At 39.1% G+C, this 23,957-nt stretch overlaps 1 protein-coding gene across 3 annotated transcripts; it reads right to left on the bottom strand.

The window, feature by feature from the left end:
- Positions 1-887: 887 nt before the first annotated feature.
- Positions 888-23,186, bottom strand: BOLL (boule homolog, RNA binding protein). 3 transcript variants are annotated; one of them, XM_065841517.2, is made up of 12 exons: positions 23,088-23,186; positions 20,369-20,509; positions 18,806-18,897; positions 17,662-17,716; positions 15,765-15,840; positions 15,471-15,598; positions 14,999-15,070; positions 14,109-14,156; positions 12,974-13,099; positions 9,937-10,011; positions 7,017-7,153; positions 888-5,244 (listed from the first exon to the last, which is right to left on the bottom strand). In XM_065841517.2, exons 1-11 carry the CDS (start codon positions 23,127-23,129, stop codon positions 7,130-7,132), a joined length of 879 nt encoding a protein of 292 aa, XP_065697589.1. In that variant the 5' UTR covers positions 23,130-23,186; the 3' UTR covers positions 888-5,244; positions 7,017-7,129. The 3 variants fall into 3 exon arrangements, with proteins under 3 accessions (XP_065697589.1, XP_065697590.1, XP_065697591.1); XM_065841518.2 differs by lacking the exon at positions 23,088-23,186 and adding an exon at positions 22,741-22,886 and having other exon boundaries at positions 20,369-20,512; XM_065841519.2 differs by lacking the exon at positions 23,088-23,186 and adding an exon at positions 22,741-22,885.
- Positions 23,187-23,957: the final 771 nt, after the last annotated feature.

Consider the following 23,957-nt stretch of genomic DNA (forward strand, 5'->3'; position numbering starts at 1 on the left):
CCTATTACCTACAGAATAAATTATTGCTATTTAGAAAAATTTCAGTAGGACCAAAACTGACTCAACTAACAAGAAACAGAAGGGATAACTCTCAGTTCCTCTGACAAAGCCAAAACATAAAATAATTTGGACCAAACATGTTTCCCACTTCGGGTCATAACCACCCAGGTTTGCAGGTTGCAAAGGCATAAAAGAGCACCACTAAATCATAAAAAATTCAAATCAGCGCTCTGATCAGCTCTAGATCAGTTATCACTGACACAGAACGTTTTTAACGGACATGGAAAGTCAGACTCAAATGGGCAAGTTACAAACAGGCTGAGTTAGTCAGACTTCTCCAGAAGCTGAGTCTATCTGAACAGCCACAGGACACAAACCCAACGCATTAAAAACCCCCTAAATATTCATCACCTCGAATTGCAACACTTTAGAATTTCACAGTTCCTCTCTGAACTTCTTCTTAGGTTTACGTTTTTTACTCAAGGCAAATATAAAGATTTTGTGTGGGACAGGATGACAAAAAAAAAAATCCATCAGAAAAATTCTGCAATTCGGTTGCGAAATATTTTTCACATCCCCATCCTCAAGAACTATTACTTAGTTAAAACAAAACACTGACATGTAGTTATTTTCTTCTGTAGAATTATTTCATTTAAACTGTTTTGTCTATAGTTTAAAGATTTTGTTAAAGTAGCAGTGTTCCATTTTGAAGGCTCCGTGGTTTGGCAAGTTATATTTAATTTTGCCCATTTTTTTCTCCTTTGAAGGAATAATTTTGTGAACGTAACACGAACACAACATGTTAACTTGAGCAGAAAAAACAGCTTTTCTGAAATAATACTAACTTAACATTCCAAAAATAATCAACACAGAGGTGACAACAGTAGTTTGTTTTAACGACTGCAAAAGCACAGTTTAATGATTAAAGTTCATCAATTCCATTTTTCACATTTTCCTAAACCCCTATTTAAACTCCTCAATGCCACAATAAACAAAAGCTACAATCCAAACAGTAGATAACGACCCATCTGAATTAAACTTTTAGTTACCGACGCAGAACATTCCTAGAAGTTACAAACTACATAAACTTTATTATTGCTGGTTTACAGTAGCTTCAACAGAAAGAGCATCCGATTTACAAACTTGCTAACAGTTCTCTAAAATGAGATCTGCAAATTTATTAAGCTGTTCCCTATGCACATCCACAGTATCACGCTCATCAAGGCTGCAGGAATCCGTATCTGCGCCACAGCCTCAAAGAGCACGGCCGTGTGAGCACCTAAAATCACGCGCTCTGGAATGAAACGGGATGTTCTGGTTTATCTGATTAAAACCCATTGGAAATATGATAACCGGTACTCTGTTCACCTTTCTGTAGGCACTTAGGTAAGCAGCAGCTCCACTGACACGGGTACAAAGCGACCATGTGATACCCTCTAAACTACGGTTAAAAACGTCTTCAAACTAAGTCTAAGAAGGCCTTACCAAACCTACCCTTCCCTGCTACATCTCAGCTACATTATTAAATGTGGTTAAAATGAGAGCTACCTATTACTGTTCTGCTTCCTGTATTTCTATTTGGATTTTCTGCAGAACAGCTTGTAAGGCTTTGTGTACAAGACTGCACACATCTATCGAGACAACAGCACTGTATTTTGGACCCTTAAAATACTGATGTAAACTGTATTTTTTACATAAATAGGAAACGTAAGAAACTTTTACACCAGGTGAACTGGAGCTACTGTAGTACCTCAACATTACAAAGACACAAACCTATTTCATCATAAAAAACTATTTTACAACCATACCACTCCTCACATGTTAGAATTATGTTAAACAGAGAAAAACATGTCAAGAGACCCATGTGTCCCACTAGATTGCGCTCATTTACTATCGGAATGCAGTTTATTCTGATTTAGTATTAGCTGTTTTGAAAGATGAGCAGCAGAATGCAAAGAATTGCCAAATCAATATGAAAATGTAAACAGTTTTTCAGGGATGATGAATGGACTTGTGATGCTTAAGATGAGAAGCAGCAGGAACCAAAAATGATAGCGAACCAGAATTCTACTTAACGCAAGCAAATAGTCCTTGATCAAACACCTAAAAATAAAGCAGATAACTTCAGTAACTTTTCTGCCTGTCTACAGGTTTTTAATCCAGTGCTATGTAACAGAGAATGTTAAAACTAAGGTTTTGCCATATAAATATAACATTAAGTAGGCAAGGGTTGCCAGAAACACTGTAACTGCTATCTCTGTAGAAAACAGAAGGTATCAGTAGGGTCTTTAGGTTCTAGAGAGTGGAAGATGGAAAATTAATTTAGTTTGCTAATACATGAATGGGACAAGCAGTGGCAAGACAAAGATGATAATTTGCCGTCCTGTTCTGCTGTGTTCCCTCCTAGCACATGTGTAAAGCCTCACAACTATCAACAGGAAACTGCAGGTCAAAGAGAACACTCCCCTTCTCCAGCCCCCCAAATCAGAGAGGGATCAGGATCTTAATACCTGCAGGTAACTAAATGGCTTCTGTATAAATGCACAGGAATTTGCTATTACAGACATTTTAAGTGGCAGGAGAATAATGCTGTGTAGTGCAAGAGATTCAAAGTCATGAATACTAGAACGTCAAGAGAAGGCAATTTTAGGCACTACCTGAGGAAATGACGTAGTTCTTTCTCAGTGCATATCATTTGTGTCTCCCTGTAATGCAATTACAGAAGTTAGTTATTGTGCCTCAGCTGTGTCTACGGAAGGATTCAAGTCTTGGAAGCTAAAAGGTTCAGTTACTACTGATGGATGTTACGCCGTTGTTCTTGGCAAGCATTCTGAGCAAAGATGAGCAACATCATCACTGGAGAGCCCTTCAGTATTTCAACAGCAACCTGCGGCCCCTGGAGAAAAGCCAACACTCCGAGCTTTGTCTTGGTCTCTTCTAGGTCTCTCAAATCAAAGCGAAGCTTTGTTAAGACCTGGTGATAGAAGCCTAACCAAGAGTAGCTCCAGACTGGAGTTACAGGCAGCAGAACACCACAGGTGTACTGTGCCCGATGTTGAACATCCTGCCAGACCATCAAGTTCACATCCAAGTAAAGACAACTGTTCTTTGAAGCAAAGACCATGGGATCAGATCATTAGCAACAATCTTACATCTGTACCAATTAATGGAAAATAAACTACATTTTGTGAGTATCTGGACTAGAGCCACGATCTGATGACATGTAAGTGGCTGCACAGTATTTGTACAGTCCCAAGCAATTCCTTCAAAATACTTCCCTTTAAACCCTTTTTTTTTTTTAATATAGTACTTGCTGTAGAGTTTACTTCTTTGATCTCTAAAGCATTTGGAAAACAGGGAAGTGACATTCAGTAAATTATGAATTGCAAAAAGAAGCACTTAGGTCTCCTGAATCCTGGGTCAAATGCATGTTTGTTTCACGATACAAGAAATGCGGCTCTAATAGAACATACAAACTTTCTTTGGCAACTTCAGAAACACGACTTCATCTAAAAAACTATTTACTATGTAATAATTCTTCCATGGAAATTGTTGTTACCATGTGTCAAGACTTGAGTAATATATTTATATAGATGAATTCTGAAATCTCAAAATCAAACTGAAGAACAACTGGACAGATGTTCTTAGTGGCACAGACTGGTTCACAACCACAACAATCTCCAGCAGATGTGTATTCCCCAATTCAAAAACAGGCTGAGATCCCCATGTATCCAGCAAGCTGTATATATTATTGGTAAAACAACCCCCCACAGCTGCTACGGTAACAAGTTTTTAAACACAGAAACTATTAAATCCTATTGGTGTAGATTTTTCTACCTAGCAAAAGGTAGAAACTCGTGACCAAGGAAACCTGGAACCAAGATATAGTACATGGCATGTCCTTGCACAACAATTTCAAACCAGAACTAGAACAGAACCGGATTCCACCTCTCTTCCTGTACAACACAAAATAATGCTACTGACTGCTAGAACCAGCCTTAAATACATCTACATATCAATTATTTATTGACTATAATGCCCACTCTAAGATCCCTGAGTAACTAAAAGAAAAAAACCAATCACACACACACAAATAAAATCCCCACATTACTACAGAGCAGATAAAAAACCTGAAAAGCTCAAGGATGTTTTACACAAATAAAGACCTCAGTGCTACATAAGCAATAACTTGCACTCCTATTAATTACAGAGGCTGCATTTTAACTTTTGAGGAATCTGACTTCTGTAAAACAGAGGGAATCCTATCCAAGGGGAATGCGAGGAGAAGCAAGGAAAGAAAAGAAAATTGCCATCCTGCAGTTGAGGAGAAAGTAACATTTCATCTCAGCTCCTCATACTGCCAAGGAGTTCCCAGGTTCTGCACAGACAACAGAAAAGGTCAAAGTAGTAGAAGGGTTCAATGGTCTTGTAATGGTAAGAAGTCAATTCTTGCCTTCTTCTACAGTTAAAAACTTACCATAAAACCAAGTTTATTGCAAGAAAAATGACAGCCTCGTATGAGGATAAGAAATTATTAAACTAAACCCCACATTTTATTTTAAAAAGTTATTATTCCCACACACTAAAATGACACATAGGTAGAACACTTTATAAAAGTAGAGAATACCGATGGTAAAAAAATGGAGAAAAATTCTATCGGAGTTAAAACAAAATGCATATAGAATTAAATAACCAGATTTTAAACCGCAGTCAGTATGTGGGGGAAATGCCTTTTACTTTGTAATTAATGGATCTTTTAAGTTTGTGTAATCCAGAAAGTGAACATTAAATTTTCCCTCTAATAGAAGTATACTGGTTTTCAACCTGTTAGTAGCCAAAGTTATACAGTAAGCCATGGATCAGAAATCATCATTTTGTCCTGTAACACTATGTTCTATGAGGCAAGGAAATGCAGGACAAAATAATGGTCTCCTGTGCTTTTACCTGTCCAAATGACAAAATTTCATTGCGTCTCTTTACAAAAGGGAGTGGTATTTTAACTTGAGCATTTTCAGGGAAATGTTAGACGTCAGGAAGAACACCCTCCACATGATAGGTATGGCAACAAAGCAGGTAGCTAAAAATCTGTTTTACACGATCTGTAGAAGAAGGAGCTGTAAGAATTTGATCTTCCATTCTATCATCTTTTCCAGGATGAAAATGGGGACTTCATGTGTATCGATGTTTCAGACTCACAGACAAATGTTGTGAAAAATGTCTTCTCACAGAACGTGACCTCAATTCCTAAAGAGAGGGAAAAATGCCGTGTTGTTTCCTCTATTTCAAAGTGCGTCCCATTTACTACATTAATAATGCTTCAACCAAAAGTCACAGGCCATTTGATATTGCATCAGCTAGACAGACTTAGCTCAAGAAGGAAAATCAGATTTCCATTATGTGCATAGGTGAAGTCAATAACGGCAAGATACATCTTCCTTCATTTACAAGAATGGAATCTTGGAATAAGCTCAGAATTAACTTGGAAAAAAACCCCGAACTTTTGTTCATTGATCATACAGCCTTAGTAAAGTATGTCAAGTTATTATAGCAATTGTATTACCTAATTGGGTAGGAAAAATTGTTTTAGACTACGTTACAGCGCAAAACCAGTCAACCAGTTCTATTTTTACTTTTGCATCCTCTGTAATGTAGATTAGAGCAAAGCATTACTATGGGAACTTATAATCATGCTTTTTTTTTTTTTTTTAGCAGCTAAAACTCAGATTTTAAAATCTGGAGCTGAATAACTGACAGCTGTCTTATTTGTAAACTAACAAACAGGCAACGGACTGTGATTAAGTAACTTGTCAATGGAGGCCACTGAGCTGCTGACAAAAGGACAGCAAGACCCAGAAAAGACCATTTGAGGTGGTGCCAAGAGCAGTTTTTAGCATACTTGTACCATTCTGTTTATTCTTCCTAAGATCCAACGCTCTTACAGCCTCCTTTTGTATCTCAGCTGCTTTGTAGCTCATTCATGGGATTCCCACCTGTTTTATTCTCTTTATTTAGCCAATCTGAGTCTTTTCCTCCCAGTCCTACTAAGCCATATGACAGACTCAAACTACCTTTGTTTTCTAACCGTATCTTCTCAGCTCAGGCCTTTTCATCGCTCTGTTTTGTTAAACTTAGTCATCTTTTTCCCTCCCTTCTTGCTCTTTAATGTCGAGATTTCAGTTTCTTTGCATCATCTGCCAGCTCCACATCACGCTGGGCATGGCTTTCCTGAATGTTTAGGTCACACAGCCATCTAGTGCTGGTCTCCCTGCCCACTTCAGCTTTCGTTACACCAGCCTCACAGGGCCTCAGTCCCAACCTATTTCTCTTACTCTTTAGAAGTTTGCCAGGAGTTAAAACTAACGTTTTTTAAAATCTGGGTATAAATCACACAGACAGACAAGTCACATCTTAAACTGCAAGCCCCTGCTACAAATCCCATGGCTGTTCAAAGTCTATCAAATAAGACATGGACACAAATTTTAACATGCGGAAAACACGCATCCTTCCCTAGCTTTGTTTCATTAAAATACTATTTTTTAAAGAAGTGTAAACAACTAAAAGCAGCAACTTTTTCTCAATAAAAAAGCATGGGAAAGCACCTGCCAGAATATTATTTCATAAACACAAACCACTGTAAAAAAATCACACAAAATATGGAGAGAAGAGGAAAAAGTTGAGGTGTCAATAAAGGAATAAAAACAGCTTCAGAAACAAAAAAATCATTCATTGAAGTGCTGAAATTTTCCCTCCCTGTTGAAGGAAAATAATCCAAATACACACAGAAACTTGGGAAGTTGAACTAGAAAATAAATAATTATGGAATTAATTACACATGATTATCCCAGGAATGAATGACATGGATTGTATGAAGTTTTTTTTTTTACATAAGAAAATTATCAGAAAATGTACAGACATGCAGGAAGCAGCTAAATAATATTGCAGACTATGCCAAATTCTATCTGAGCACATTTTGTTACCAATTTGTAAACAGCAAGCATTGTAATGAAACAACTGACCCCAAGTTTCCCAAGACGTGGCTGCTGGCTGGTATGGTAAGGATGGATCGCAGTCACACGGGAAGGACCGGACAAGAAAATCAGGACAGGTAGAGTAGAGCCGCCCAAATGGCTTAATAGTGAACATTCCATAGTGTCTGTCAAGTAAAGAGAGAGAACATACAGATCACGGAAAGCAAAAGAAAAAACCAAACACTACAAAACACTAAACTGGAACGAGAACAAACTATCAGAATAGAAAATGAGATTGTAAAGAAAACACAGAAACAACCCAAGAAAAAAGAACACGCTATCCGCACTTTACCATGTTAATATCCAATTAACAAATATGGTTTGGGTGGAGTTGAAAAGACCTCTTTTGCAGGCAACAGACCTTGCTACAGCTATGGACAGGGCCTTGTTATTCACATATGGTAACAACCATAAGTTTATATTCCTATTTCTGAGTCTGACTTTAAGCAAAAGGTTTATTCTCTCTCTCAATTTCTCTTAATGGATCAATTAAAAAAATACTTACCTATACAGAAAACAGGTTGTAAGGTTTGTTTTGTTCCAGACAGATTATCATACAACAGCACACAGTACTAGTATAAAATCACTGTACTTTTCCCAAAATGATGACACCAAGACTTCCCCTTATAAAACCAACAGTTTATGCATATATACATGCACGTGTGTATATACAAACATGTAAACAATTTTCAAGCAGCAAATACATTTGTTAAGGTATTTTAACAAGACTACAGCCTGGAGACGGTATTTTTCGACAGCTGGGGAGCAGGTGGTAATGACACAGCCACTTGCTCTTCTTTAAAATCATTGTTGAATGCTCAGCCACCATGACAGACACCCTACAAGCTGATAATATTCATTACACATGGAATATAGTTGAAACTTTAACCTGGTATGTGAAAAGGTAAGGTGAAATGTGGAAAGCAAGAATTATATTCCAGAACTACTAATTACTACTGAATGAAGCTAACTAAATAAATAAAAACCCAAATCTGACAAAAAACTATTTGGCATCCTCTTATAATGAATAAAATTATGAGAATTCAGCAAGTCTTTGTAAGGGTTTAACTGTACCTGTGAATCTACTTGACACCTGAACAGAGCAGTTTCAATTATGGGTTACAAAAGACTTCTAAGAAAACGGGTAAGAATGAGCAAGAATTCCTGTGCAGGAATGGCCAGCATTAGCTATTTCATGCTCAGTTTCATCAAGTTTAAATCTGTGCTTCTAACACAATCCTTACTTCTACTATCCTACCCCAAACTTCTTGTATAGGTACAAGAATTTGTGCAGTTGCTTGACAAACTGGTCTGAGGAACTAATCTAAGTTTAAGTTGGCTCTTTTGAGGTGGTAGGAGTGGGGCTTCATCTTAACTACATCAGTTCCCTGAGCGCCTTTACCATATTGCCTCCCCAAAACCTCTACCAGCCCAGGAAAGGAGTGGTATGGAAAGCAGAACAACTTGCTGGGTTACACCAGCTTTGGCTGCGTGTGAAATCACTAAGGCTATGAAGAAGCCTAGAAAAATATCAGGAGATAAGAGAGTCTAAATTTGCAGATTCTTTTCTATGCCACAGCAACCAAACATGTTTTTACCATGCACGCACATATTCTGCTGTAAACGAACACATCACCACTCAGCAGAAGAGGAAATGACTTGGCCTCTGCTATGATGCAAAGCGTGGTGCTGTGGCAATTACTGCAGAAAATTAAGAGCTTATTGTGCTCTAGATGGACCTTGTAACTTACTTCATACCAGCCTTGGGCCTAGGAAAGATAATAAAAGTCAAGTTTCAAGGTGAAAAAGCTTGTTTCTCTATTTGATAAGAGTAAGTATGCACTTGGTTTTGATTCCGAGACTACTATTACCACTTTTAATGTTTCCATACACTGTCAGAAAATGGAAAATAAACTGGATATTAAGATCACTGTGTTACATCAAGTCCCTTTTAAGTATTTCTTGAATCACTCAGGATTAGTATTCTCGAATTCATGCTCAGCTTTTATTTTTTTAATAGGAATCTTTACATTTGAAGATGACATTTAATGTTACAGCCCCCTCTACTGGAAATATTTTGTAATCTTTTTACACAATAGTCTGGAAAAAAGATTGTTAAAATAAATGCTAAAAAGATGAAAAAAATACACAGAAAAGAGCCAATAATGCGGCTTTGACTCATTCACATTTAGCCTGTCAGTTGTAGTTGAGTAAGCACCTTTCACAGAAGAGTAATGCTGTAACATCAAGTCAAACTACTGATACCTTTAGTCCTTCATTACTAGGCAAATTCTGGCTAATCGAGTTTAGACATTATTTCATTTGTTAACAACCTTATTAATTTAGGCAAAAGGACCTTAAACTGGGACCCAAAAACCCCCAATAACTTGGTGACATAGAAGAATCACATTTTCGAATGGCCATTCAAAAAATCAGAACTGGAGAGAAAAAACACGCAGAGGTGGCAAACCGGGACAGTTTTTCATGGTCGATGTTCCAAAATGCCACCTCCCCACAACATGAGGTGCTTGTCTAAGGCTGCAAGCAATGAATTCAACTTCAAGATCCAGAGAGACAAGGATCCGTAACCACCATTTCAAATAACTGAACAAGTTTCACTGTTTTCTCTCAAAACACATTTTACGTTTGCAGTTCTCTTTGTACTTCAAGCTTTAAAATAGCTTTTTTTTTAGTATCTCCAAATAGTTCCAAATTAGTAATAATTATTAGCTCTGTAACAAAGCTCGAAGTGAAGAAAAATCAGTTTCTCTGCAACGTTTGTGTTCCTTATTTATTAATCCATTAATAGAAGCCTTTTCCATCCCCACCCCTCTTCTCTGACTGTTCCCCCTCAGGAAGGGGACATTAAGGCTCCGGCACGTATGTGACCTCCTGGTTTCATACTCACAGGTATAGGCATAGCTATGGCATTCTGGGCATAGGGCTGGGGATACGGTGCTTGAACGCCATGATCAGAATACAGCTAGGACACAAGAAAACAAGATACAAAAAATGAGCCCAAAAGTTTGTTCCACAGTTTTATGCTTTTGCAAATCCTTCACATTAATTTAATTAGTTAAAACTTCAAAATATGGGCTGTGTTTATCTAAACTACTTCTTTTTTTAAAAGTCAAATGTCAATATTTAATTCTAGGTTTTCCCTACCGTACCAAAGTTTGGCAAAACAGTTTATCTAGAGCAGTGTCAAAAAGCACTTTCCTTGTCAGAATTAGCACGCTTCTCTATTACAAATCCATTTCACTCAGCTCCAATTGGAAGTGTTTGAACGTATAGATTAGCATATCAAAAGGCAATTTCCAGCATTATTGCTCTTACAAGATGTTTACATACAAATAATACACAGGCTTTTCTTTGAGATTTACATTGCCTGAATTTCCACATAGATAAGTACCTGTGAACTGAGAGCATGTTACATCCCAATATTCCTTAACTAATTTCATGTTTTTTCTTAGTGCTCACAGATTTCAGATTTCACTGTATATACTGATATGTGATTTATGAAACAAAAAAGGTAAAAGTAACACTGATAATAAGATTTATGACTACACAATAAATACTGAGATTTATGTACTTTAAAAAAATAGAAAAAGCCTTCAACAACCAAAGATTTGTATTATTTAGAGAAATTATATTACTCAGCTACGTCAGGATTTCCCACTTAAGATGTCAGAAATCCCAGTTTTGGAACTTTTCTTGTAGCAATAAAATACTCACAGAATCACAAAATGTTAGGGATTGGAAGGGACCTGGAAAGCTCATCCAGTGCAATCCCCCCGCAGGAGTAGGAACACCCAGATGAGGTTCCACAGGAAGGTGTCCAGGCGGGTTTGAATGTCTGCAGAGAAGGAGACTTCACAACCTCCCTGGGCAGCCTGGGCCAGTGTTCTGTTACCCTCACTGAGAAGTTTCTTCTCAAATTTAAGTGGAACCTCTCGCATTCCAATTTGCAGCCACTGCCCCATGTCCTACCATTGGTTATCACCAGGAAGAGCCTGGTTCCATCCTCCTGACACTCACCCTTTATATATCTGTAAACATTAATGAGGTCACCTCTCAGTCTCCTCCAAGCTCCAGAGCCCCAGCTCCCTCAGCCTTTCCTCACACGGGAGATGCTCCACTCCTTCCAGCATCTTGGTGGCTGCGCTGGACTCTCTCCAGCAGTTCCCTGTCCTTCTGGAACTGAGGGGCCACAATATTCCAGGTGTGGTCTCACCAGGGCAGAGTAGAGGGGAAGGAGAACTTCTCTTGACCTACTAACCTCCCCCTTCTAACCCACCCCAGGTACCATTGGCCTTCCTGGCCACAAGAGGCACAGTGCTGGCTCATGCTCACCCTGCTGTCCCCAGGACCCCCAGGTCCCTTTCCCCTATGCTGCTCTCTAATAGGTCATTCCCCAACTTATACTGGAACCTGGGGTTGTTCCTGCCCAGATTCAAGACTCTACACTTGTCCTTGTTATACTTCATTCAGTTCTTCCCTGCTCAACTCTCCAGTCTGTTCAGGTCTCTGGATGGCAGCACAGCCTCTGGCGTGTCAGCCACTCCTCCCGGCTTGGTGTCATCAGCAAACTTGCTGACAGTCACTCTATTCCCTCGTCCAAATCATTGATGAATATATTGAATAACACAGGCCCCAGTACTGACCCCTGAGGCACTGCACTAGATCCAGGCCTCAACTGGACTCTGCCCCATTGACCACGACTCTCTGGCTTCTTCCCTTCAGCCAGTTCCCAGTCCACCTCACTACCCGGTCATCCAGAGTGCACTCCCTCAGTTTAGCTGTGAGGATGCTGTTGGAAACTGTGTCAAATGCCTTACTCAAGTCAAGGTAGATCACATCCACCGCTCTGCCATCATCCATCCATCTTGTTATGTCCTCATAAAAGTCAATGAGGTTGGTCAAGCATGACTTCCCCTTGGTGAAGCGATGCTGACTGCCCCTAATGACCCTCTTATCTCTGATATGCCTTGAGACGGCACCAAGGATAAGTCATTCCATCAGTTCTCCAGGGATAGAGGTGAGGCTGACCGGTCTAGAGTTACCCAGCTCCTCCTTCTTGCCCTTTTTGAAGACCGCAGTGACATTTGCTTTCCTCCAGTCCTCAGGCACCTCTCCTGTTTCCCAAGACATGGCAAAGATGATGGAGAGTGGTCCAGCAATGACCTCAGCCAGCTCCCTCAGCACCTATGGCTGCATCCCATCTGGACCCATGGATTTAGGGATGTCCAGATTACCTAACTGCTCCCTCTTCAACTTCTGTAAAAATACTTGATTACTGTTCTAATTTTGGCATTTCTGTTAATGAGGAGTGAATTATCAAAGAGGAAAAGTACCAATTAATCCTAACACATTTTCAATGGTATAGTAAGTTTTTCTGTAGCCAATTATTTACTGTGATTTTTTAATATCCAATTAAGAAGAAATAGCCTCACTCTACATTCAGAATCTCTTAAGGAACATTAGAAATGCTATTGATACAGAAGCAAAAAAAACAGAGAAAAATCCGTTATTTAGTCATTCAACTACTCTTAATTAATTTTTATCTCCAGAATATTTAGGAACCAGCTTCTACTCACACTGAAAGATATCTGCTTCGGGAGACTGTTATGGCTGAGGTAGACTAATCCAGCATTTGAAAGAGTCTGATTCCCATTTTATTTCAATGTTATTTTCAAACCAAACTAACTGACTAGTCTCTATACTCTAAAATATTTCAGAATCAAAGCATCCTCCTAGAAAATTGCAAGAAATACTCTAGCCTGAGGACACCTGAAACGATTTAACAGCATCAGTATGGGTGTGAGGTTAAGTACAAGCAACAGTTGACATAAGTGCTCTGAGCTGCCTGTGCTTAAACAAAAAGAATATGTTTTTCAGTTGCAGAGAAACACTTCAGTTGTAAGTGAATTTTTTTAGGAAAATACCTCGGGAACTGCAGCTTCCACCAGGACAAGAGTAGGTACGCAGCCACTGTCCTGGGTGATCCCTACCGGCTGATAAACGACTTCAGATGGTTGCAGATACAAGAATGAAGGTGAAGAGGCAGGAGACTGAAATAAAATATATTATTGTCATAAATGGTATGATTCATGCACTCTGAACACTAAAGCTTATTTTACAGTCTTTGCTACTTACAAACAAAGATAAAGCTTTAAAAGGAAGTGTCAAATTCATCTTTGATAACCTAAAGAAAATAAGTGAGGGGGAAGTGGGTAGAAAGGTTAGGTAGAAGGATAAAACAAAAGTGTCCATTTTTCAGATTCATACACATTTTGGAGAGCATTATTAGATAAATCCTGAACTTTATGAAACTGACACTCTGAAGATCAGACACATAACACAGCTTCATTTTCTAGTGCAAAAATGTTACATTAGAAACCAAGTATTTTTGTTTTAAAATAAACCCCACGGTATTTCTCTAACTCAGCAGCAGACTGACATCTCTTAATAGAGCAGACCTGACCATAACTGGACAGGGTTGGCTGGTACCAAAGCAATAAGGACACATCGCAACAGTTTGAGCTTCAGGTACGTTATCCTCCTTTTAGCTTCAACCTCTTCCAGTGCCTTGAGTGACACCATTTCTATATCAAGGTCCCCTGGTACAGAATCAAACCCAATAGTTTCTACTCCAAATTACTCAGGCATTTCAAATTTTTCCTCCTGTTTCAAGGGTCTGGGTCTAACTCCAATGAAAAATCACAGTTGGTATCGGTTAATGAACTAGTTAACACTCATTTTAACCATCAGGCAAAACATGGCAGTTTTTACCTGCTTCTGAGAACTTCCTATCTAATTTAATACAAACTTCTTGCCAGAGGAAGAGGGACGGCAAGATGCTTTCTTTGCATCAGATTTGCATTTGATGTTTCAGTAAATGCTGTTTTATGCCTTCTATTGTACCAGTAAGTGTTGCAAATGCATTGCTAAAATATAGAAATTTATATTTATTTCAACAGTGTTCCAAATAGCGTGAAATTCGCTGTTAGGTAAGTGCACCGTACCTTTAAACTGGATGCAAACTAATGGTAAAATGCTGCAACTCTGAACTGTATTTACCTGGGGAACAGACCACTGCCACTGACTTGGAAGTAACTGGCTTGATGCCTAAATTCAAACAAAAAAAGATATTACTTAAGTGATCAAGAACATATGCACGCACATTCTAGAATTCTCAACATACTGTAATCAAAGCCACCTCAAATTGATAATCAATTCTTAATTAAAACGAAGAAATACGATTTTCATATAATTGGATATAATTATGATTTCAAATACACATTAAAACCACAGACATACTGCAGAAATCCAGTAGTGGGCCACAAGGGAGTGGAGAACAGACACATCAGGATGCTGAGAGAATTGGGTTTGTTCATCCATGAGAAGGATAAAGGTGGGAGGTGATAATTATTGTTGGCTACGACTACGTATGGGGCACAAATACAACTGAGCCATATTCTTGTGAGAGGTGTTCCAAGCACAAGAGTCAATGGACACAGGCTGGAGCACTGAAAATTCTAACTAGTGAAAATGAAGAAAGTCTCATACCATGAGAAGGGACAAATATGGAAGAAGTTATACAGAAAAGTTGTGGAATCTCCATCACTGGATATACTTAGAATTCAACTGGACAAATTCCTGAGAAGCCTGATCTAGACAGCTCTGCATTGAGCAGGAGTTTGGCTTAGATTATCAAAGTTAAGGATGGTACTAAGCCAGTTGTCTAGCAGCATCAAAGAAAATTGTCTTTTATTACATTTCCATGTAGTTACATAGGCAGAATAAGTTGTATTCTAGTAAAAAGAAAGTGTTTGATGAAATTAAAATTTGTTTTATGGTTATTTTGAACAGTCTTTTTACTTCCTAAGAACAGACAGACCTGAGACAGTGCTGCAAGTAGAACTGCATGACTAAAAGGAACATGGATGGTCTGAAGCACAAACAGATACCTGATAGTGGTATGCAGGAGACTGATAAACTGGTTGAGCTACCATCACCGGTGAACTGGAAGCAGAGCGCAACTTAAAAAGAAAAATGTTACAAGTCTTAATGCAGCAATTTCATAAATTGCCACTTCTATTAAGAACAGTTCTAAAGTATTAAAATGCTGAACCACATCCCCTCCCTTTTGAAAATGGGTTTACCAAGTTTTAACACCAATAACTCCTTAGTAAAACTTCTACTGAGGTAGTGCCCACACTGATTCTGAACTACAGGGCACATCAGACCAAAAGTCATGTGCAGAAGAACAATAAACTTAAGTAATATGAAAAAAAACCAAACAAAAAACCCCACCAACCAACCACAAAATAAACAGACTCATCTAAGGAAGCTATTTAAACATCAAACACAAGGCACAGCCATAACACTGCACTCACCCTGGTGCACAGAAAAGCATATATACAAAAACAAATTACTTACTGGCAATGACTGTGGAACAGAAGCAACCTCAGGCATATCAAAATAAGCCACTCCATTATGGTAAATGTAAGGATATCCACTTGAAGTAGTTAAGTACATTGTACCAGCTTCTGGTACTACAGCAGAACCTAGAATTAATATTTTAAAGTTTACTTACCAGTAATGTTTTTTTAGATGTGTAGGTCATATAGAAAACAAAAGATAACTTTTTAATGCAGTGCACGACCAGGCACATCTTGGTTAAAAAACATCCATAATGTCACATAACAGGTAAATGTAAATAAAAATACATACCAGAACCTCGTATATGTTGTTTTCTTATTGCTGGGCCAATATCCAATTTCTTATCCCTATAATTAAGGTTTTTAGCCTAGAATGAAGGAAAAAGACATTCAGTACGTGTATTTTCTACACATATCTAGGCATCCAAGAAAGAAAAAATCAGAAGTAGACAAGGTGCTTGTTTTACTCTCTCCGGCTTTTTATTTACAGTGCATCTCAAAACCACCAAAACCTATGCTAATTCCTTTTCTATCCTAACCAGAGCTTCCACATCCACAAAATTAATCATGAGTCATTTCAAATATTACTTATTACCCATGGAACCTCTTGACTAAGAGCTGATACCTGTATCTGTCAGCAGGTCTTTTTTAGTTTTAACTTTCTCATGTGTTCACTGCTTTTATACTTCGGAAAGATGGGAAGAGGGAGCATTAGTATTTATAGCACATGACCGGAAAGAGGATCCTAGCGAAACTTCAAGGTCTGCTCTAACTACTAATGCAATTGAATACTTTTGAAGACTGCAACATAGACAAAGAAATTTCTGGACACGCTACTCAAGATAGAAAAGTAGCATAAAAAACCCCACACAAGCAAAACCAAAATCAGTGCAAAGGATGATCAGAGTATCATATAAGTGAGAAGAAATTCAATAGTACAAAATGAAAAAAAAACATTCATTTCATACACAAATTATTAAAGCCTACAAACTCTCAGTTAAGATGTCTGAGAAAGACCAAGATGCTACTTGATCTTAAGATGAACATGAGATAGCAGTATGATGCAAGGATGAAAAAGAAAATAGAATTGCAGAGCACCTAAATTCAAGCACTTATAGTAGACAAATAATGCATTAGTATCATTGAATGAGATACCAGTAAGACCTTACATGGAACAGCCTTTCAGCTACACCAGAGGCAAAAATCCTAAGCCAGTTTCCCAACGGTACTCAGTACCACTGATATTCTTCCTGGTTCACAGAAATAAAACCAAAAAATGAGGGGGGAGAAAAATACTTGACTCAAGAAGTTCCTGTCTGCATGCTCTTCTGGCACCACATAACCATATTTCTCAAAAACACTCTGAAAATTTCTTTGAAAGTGTCCCAATTCTTATTTTGAATTTTAATATATTATTTTCCAACCAACTTTCAGTATTTGATCATTTTAACCGGCTTTACGTTAGGGAGCAGGCAATTTGCAAGTCTTGGGTACTATTTCCTGCGTGGGTTTTGCGTCCCATTCCCCCCAGATATTTTCACATGCCTGCAAAGATTCCGACTGACAGACATTCCAACCAGAACACGAAGCACATATTTAAAACCAATACAAAACAAACCAAAGAGCTAACACACAGCTGAAGAGGTAACCGTGTCTCAAAGGAGGTTCTACAAGAAGCATCAAGACAGTAATTAGCTAAAAGGAGAAGCAAAAAATTACATAACATAAAGCGAGCTTCATCAGTTAAGACTTCAAGTGAATCTAACTATTCCTGAAAATAATTACATCAGCTCTGACAAACATATCAGAATAAAAGACAGCAGCTATCTTTCCCAACTCGCCATAAAATCTTTTTCTAGTAAAGCAAACAAAAGCAATTGTGAAGGATAAAGTCTTTATAGCTCTACATGTACTACAGAGCACATATAGACTAGGAAAGTAAAGACTGTATGTCAAAGTCAAGAGCTCTATGAACTGGAAGCTCCCCTTCCCTAGTTCCAGCAGGTCTCAGTATGAATCTTATCTTAGATCTCTCTAAGCCATCTTCTTAACTGCAGAGACCAAACTTAACAGATCTTCAAGTGCAAGCTGACAAATTGAAGAGGACCAGACGACCATGGCTACTTAGTGTCTACTACATAATGAAGTATTTCATTTAAGAGATAATCATAATGGGGACTATCACTTACCTCTTGTAAAATCTTCTGCGCATCTTCTTGGGTTTCAAAAGTAACAAAGCCATACCTAAACAAAAAAACCAGATGTTAAACCTCTGCTATCCATATTTACATGCCTTGCACATTATTACTTGATGTATAGGACAAGTGACACTAAAAGGAAAACTAATGGAAAAAATAATAAATTGCAGAAATAAAGACTGTAGTAGCAACTAACCTTAATTTAACATCCCTGTTACGGTCTGTTTATTAATATATTTAAGTACACGGTAATATATTACTGCTCTGTGCAGTGAATGCATAGCCCACATAGAGAGCTGTGCAAAACTCTCTGTATCGTCTTTGTTACTCAGCACAGCTCTTTAGTTCCTTCACTGCTACTAAACAAGCATTTTGATTTGAAGCTCTCCTCGTTCATTACAGGTGTCCAAGATAAGACACTTGGGATATTTTTATTATACTGCACAGCACAGCTCCCACATACTTCAGAGACAACTGTGAATGCTCCACGCTTCCACAAGCGCTATCCACGATATTAAATCAAATTCTCAGAAAAAGCAGCAATGCAGAGATAGTGTTTATCTGCAAATTACTCATCATTCTGAAAATTACTAGCATCAAACAAGATTTTTGTGGTGATCAAGGGTGTTCTCATACTTCGTGACACAGTACGCCCCTTTCTCCACAACTCCTCTACATATTCCAACAAATCCAACAGGCTTTCACACAAAATCTCTGTTATTGCCATGCACTCCAACACAACCAAGTGTATCTCACCTCTTGCTCCATCCTTAGGTTCCTTTCCCCATTGTCTTTCAGTAGTAGAAATAAGTATGTTTAATCTATCTTTTTAAGATTATTATTGTAATAAATTATCATTGACATTGAAAAACCTGAAAGGACTATCGATTTTTCCCTAGTGGCACACAGCTTCATCTTACAATAACAGGACTAGAGAGTTTGACAGTTATACTAATTACAGAGCCATTTATACGTAGATGTTCAATGGCAAGAGCAGATTCTTGTGCACATGGAATAACTGGGAACAACGACATAAAATTAATACTCCAACTACAAAAATTATAATCAAATTTACTATAGTCAGTCAGCTTTGTTATTTTCAACACCCACACTATGCTTATTCTACTATACCAACCCTTTTGATACTCCAGCTCTGTCATTTACTATCTTCACTTCTTTCACACTGCCATACTGAGCAAAAAACTTCCTCAGATCACTTTCTTTAGTCTAGTATGGTAAATCAAGAGAGGAGACAAGAAAAATTGGTTTTCATAGTTATTCAATTAATATTTACCACAAGACTTTTAATGGATATAGTTTGGACAAAGTTTGCTACAAACTAATTACAACCCTGGAGAGGAAGAGAGAATGAGCACCTATGAGCCTCGTAGCAAGAGAACGGCATCTCTGTTTAATTGTTGCATTTTCATATTCAGCAATAACGCTAGAAAGCCACTAATAACATTAAAATTCCTCTTTTAGCGGGATTTGCATCAGACCACTGAAGCAGGTTTACTAGATCTGAATTTTAGTTTCTGTGAATTACACACCAGAGCACTGTTTGCAATATGAAACATCACTGCAATGTTTTCAGACTTCAAAATGGCAGTTTGCGGGACCTGCACAGGTCAAATATGTAAAAAATTTCCACTAAACTACAAAAAAAAAAAAGCATTTTGGCCATAAGATTCCCAATTAAAAACAATCCAAGACTGATATATATCTCCTATGACCAGAAATTTATCAACAGTCATAGGAAATGCAACAGTAGCTCAAGTGTCTACAGAGGTTTTCTCTCTTCTATTTCCTTTCCCAACAAAATCCAACTTCTTTATACTTACAGATACAAATACAATCCCTTTGTTGTTGAAATTAAGATTCACAATTCACAATTTATTTTGATGTATCAGTGACCGAATCAAAAAGTCACGGGATGCTTCACAAAGAACAATAAATATGACAATTAACAAGAATATTGGTATGTTATGCAGAGAAGTGTGTTAAGTTTTGAAACTGTGGTGAAGAAAGAACAGCATGAGACAGGTCTTTTTACAGCCCTAGGAATTTGCTTACTACTAATGCAAAAAGCTACTGTGCCTTTTTGCTAAAGCCCAAATATACTGAAGATATTGCACAACATCTCTCCAATTATGAACAGCTCCATCCAAATTAGCTCAGGCAAATGAGCCAGAAGATGCTGGAATTCCTTGTATTTATTATGCAAAATAGTCTAAGTGAATTGTCCTTCTTCCTCCTCTTCATCTGAGTCAGTGCTCAAGAGGTCCTCAGCCTTGGAGGATTAAGGCAGAAGAGATACTATCAGTGGGAACAAAAACAGCTAAGCAGATCAAGAATGTTTCATGGGAGCCAGTGATGTAACTCATCCTCTGAAGGGGTAAGAAAGAAAAATTACACCAAGTGTTACACAAATAAAAAAACCTTCTACATACTTTTCTACCATAAGCTCAGCTGATTACAAAAGCCACCTTCTTAGAAAATTCTGAAGAACCAGTATGGCAAAAGCTTCTAGCAGCCAGGTGTACAAAGAGCCAAGCTTTAATCTCTACTATTGATTTGAACATTATAGTGAAGGACCCTTATCACCTGAACAAATGCACATACGATTATGTCTGGCATTTTCTTACTGATTTTTATAGGGTTATAAGTAATCATTAGTACCAAAATGAGGAAGAAATACCTTAAAACCAATTCCTCCTACAAAGATGCGATTTGGAGTAATTCTTCCAACCCCTGGAACACTGATCAGATTATTTAATGGCACTGGTGACACAGCGTTTGGAGATGAAGATAAAGATTCCGTTTGCATCTGATTTGTGGTCTGCTGATCGAAAGAAAATATTGTCAATATCTTACGTGTCATAAGCTATTAAATAAAAATAAAATTTCAACAGAAAATACACACGGAATTTTTTGGGAGGCTCAGCAAATGCTGAACAACTGAATGTGTACCGCATCTTTTTATTCAGAATGCAGTTCAAAATATTTAATCATAAGCTTAGTTTTAAGCCATCCAGTAAGTTATTGAATAGTGAATACACTACAGTCCGAAGTTTGGCTTCTATTTTAATATCTTTCTGAATTAGACATGTGGGGCCTAAGCCCCAAATCATAGTTTTTCTTTTTGGACAGTACCTTACTGGATGAATCCCAAATTATTAATTCTATTTCAGAGCTTAATTTATACCTGTTAGAAGCTCCTCAGTTTAGTCTATATAAAGTACCTTTTCAGCTCAACCTGCACTCTCACACACATCTACAAAACTCTTTGCAACAGCTTCTGCTTGATTTTCTAAACACCAAGCACCCACCACACAAAATCAACAAGCCCATTACAACTGATGAGAACAGCACTTGAAAACCAGTCTTTTAATTCAACACTCCCTTGGCCCACAAACACAGCACACAGCAATCCTAACAAATTCTCTGCAAGACAACCACCAGATCACTCCTGCCCCAGTAAAGGAGGAGAATGCAGTACAGTGGGAACATCATAGAAACTATTATTTATTATAGTGAAGTCTGCCTGATGTTTTAACTTCCACCATGCTTACACCTGTAAACTGTGAGACAATCCAGGCTTGGATCTCACTAGAAACTCTTTTCAGCCTGGGCTTTTGTGCCCTAACAATACCACTAAGGAAGGAGCCCCAAGTGAAAGACAAACAGCTGCTGCAGGTAACAAAACTAATTGTCAGCAGGGTAGAGAAAACTTTAAGTAGGAGACTCAGCCTCCAACATTTCATTTTTTAAAAAAAGTGTTTTTTTCTTACCATTGCACAACCCTTACAATTTGCAAGCATATTTTTAAAATAGCTCCTGTATCCGCTAGAAAGTTCTTTCACTTCCTGCGGTATCTGCATCTTCTAGCTTCTCAAATACTAGAGCAGAAAATTAAGCGCTCTTGAACAGTCCTCCTCAAAGAACGGCCCTTTCATTTACACCACGTGTTTTACATCCTGACTTTGCCTCTGTCTTATCCACAGGATAGCACTCCGTCCACACAGACAGTATTTTCTCATATTTGCCCTTAAGCATCCCCTGGTGAAAACAAATCCCTTATCTTTGGGAGAATACATAAAAATGAAGACTGACAGTTAAAGTACAGTGAGGAATGGAAGATCAATAATGAGCGTTAGGAAGAAAGTTGTCTTTTGTTTGCCCTGCAAGCCCTGTTTTGGATACCTTAAAGACAAATTCAGCTTAGCCCATGCCTTTTTAGTTTTAAGGAAGACAACAATCCTTTCCAAATTTACTAAAGCATACATGTTTTGGGCTGAGGAAAAACCAGTCTTTAACCTGATCTATTGAGAAGAAAGTGTCCATTCCTCCTCCTGGGATCACTACCCTGGAATAGCTGCTAACCTGAAAAAAAAACACCCAATGCTCGCAGGCCAAGAACAATCATTATCCCTACGTTCACATAGACTTGAGAAGTAGGAGAGTTTTCTGCTGAGAACAACTTTTGGAGGCTGATGGAACAGGTTACCTCTTCATCTCTCACAGCAAACAAAATATCCTATTCATGTAATCATCTGGCCATTGTGTATCGCACTGAAATACCTGAGCTTAACTATAAAGTCACCACTAACAGTCGACTCCACAGCCAAAATATATTTCTTACCTCAAAGATCTCAAATTTCATTTTCTCCACACAAGTTTAAAGAGTTACTTAAAAGTATATTTTAAAGTCTTATTTAAAAAACCAAAACGACAACAAAAAACACACCCAAAAACCAACCACCCAAACCCCAAATGGAATGAGAAACCGAACGCACAACTTGTGAACTCACAATATAGTAAACCCCAATAAATTTTAAAACATTGAAATCTGTATTCTGACATCAATCTCAACATTGTTTCCTCTCTTTAATGCCAGTGTAGCAGTGAGAAAAGAGTATTTACAAAAACCTCAACAAAGTGTGTGCCAACTGCATGTCACTTGCCTAACCATTTGTGTTTCTACAGGCTTTTAAACTCACTTTTAACCATTTTTTTAACGAACAATGTGCATATATATATATTCATCAGTATTTTTAATGTGGTATTTACCATGTTTGCCAACCACTCTTTACCACAACTGATGGTTTTTCATCTTTATGTCGAACACATCCACCGCCAACCAACCAAACGCTACAAAGGATTAAGCCCACCTCACGAACGACCAACTTTTTACAGTTCTGTAGGGTCAAAAATGAATCCTCCCTGTTTCCCAGGGTGATGCGCGGCCGCAGCCCCGCGCCCAAGGGCGCGCGTTACCACAGAAAATGGCCGCACCGTTACGTGAGGCCGCAACCGCCCGCCCGGGCCGCTGCGGCGGGAAGGCCGCGCTCCCCCCGCCGCCGCTCTCCCCGCGGCGACTCCCCCGGAGGCGGCCCGGGCCACCCCGCGCTCCTCACCGCGCCGTCGGGCTCCGTGTGTCCGTCGCAGCCGGGCTCCATCTGTCCCGCCGCCGCCGCCGCCTCAGCCCGGGCACGTTGCCGGCACGCGCCTCACAGCCGGCGGGCACCGGCAACGGCCAGCGGCGCTGAGGGGAGGGGAGACGGGCGGGGGTCGGTGCCGGGGCCCGCCCCCGGGAGGCTGGGGCAGGAGGAGGCTGGTGGTTCTGCCCTTTCCTCCAGCTCTGCCCTCATCGCCTCAACAGGTAGGTGTCGAATTCGCGCCGTGGTTTTATCCCCTCAGCCAAGGAGTTATATCGCAGGATCCCAGAATATCAGGGGCTGGAAGGGACCTGGAAAGCTCATCCAGTGCAATCCCCCCATGGAGCAGGAACACCCAGCTGAGGTTCCACAGGAAGGTGTCCAGGCGGGTTTGAATGTCTGCAGAGAAGGAGACTCCACAACCTCCCTGGGCAGCCTGGGCCAGGCTCTGCCACCCTCACCAGGAACAAGTTTCTTCTCACGTGGAACCTCTTGTGTTCCAGTTTGAACCCATTACCCCTTGTCCTGTCGCTGGTTGTCACCGAGAAGAGCCTGGCTCCATCCTCCTGACACTGCCCCTTTCCATACTGATCCCCATGAATGAGTCACCCCTCAGTCTCCTCCTCTAAATGGGTCCCTGCATATCACCTGAGCTGTGGCCTCGGCGGGAGAAATACAGAAATGCCCAGTGAGGCTGTTGGCCAGCTCTGACTCACCAGAAAACTTAGCTCAGACTTTATGACTGTCAGCATGAAGAGGTGAAAGTCCTTGAAGTCTAAGAGGCTTCTTAAGGTTCCCAGAGACCCTCACTCAGGCAGGCAGGCTGTGCTGGAAACTGCTGTGCAACTG

Source organism: Patagioenas fasciata, chromosome 7, assembly GCF_037038585.1.
Source record: "Patagioenas fasciata isolate bPatFas1 chromosome 7, bPatFas1.hap1, whole genome shotgun sequence".
Classification (NCBI taxonomy): Eukaryota; Metazoa; Chordata; class Aves; order Columbiformes; family Columbidae; genus Patagioenas; species Patagioenas fasciata.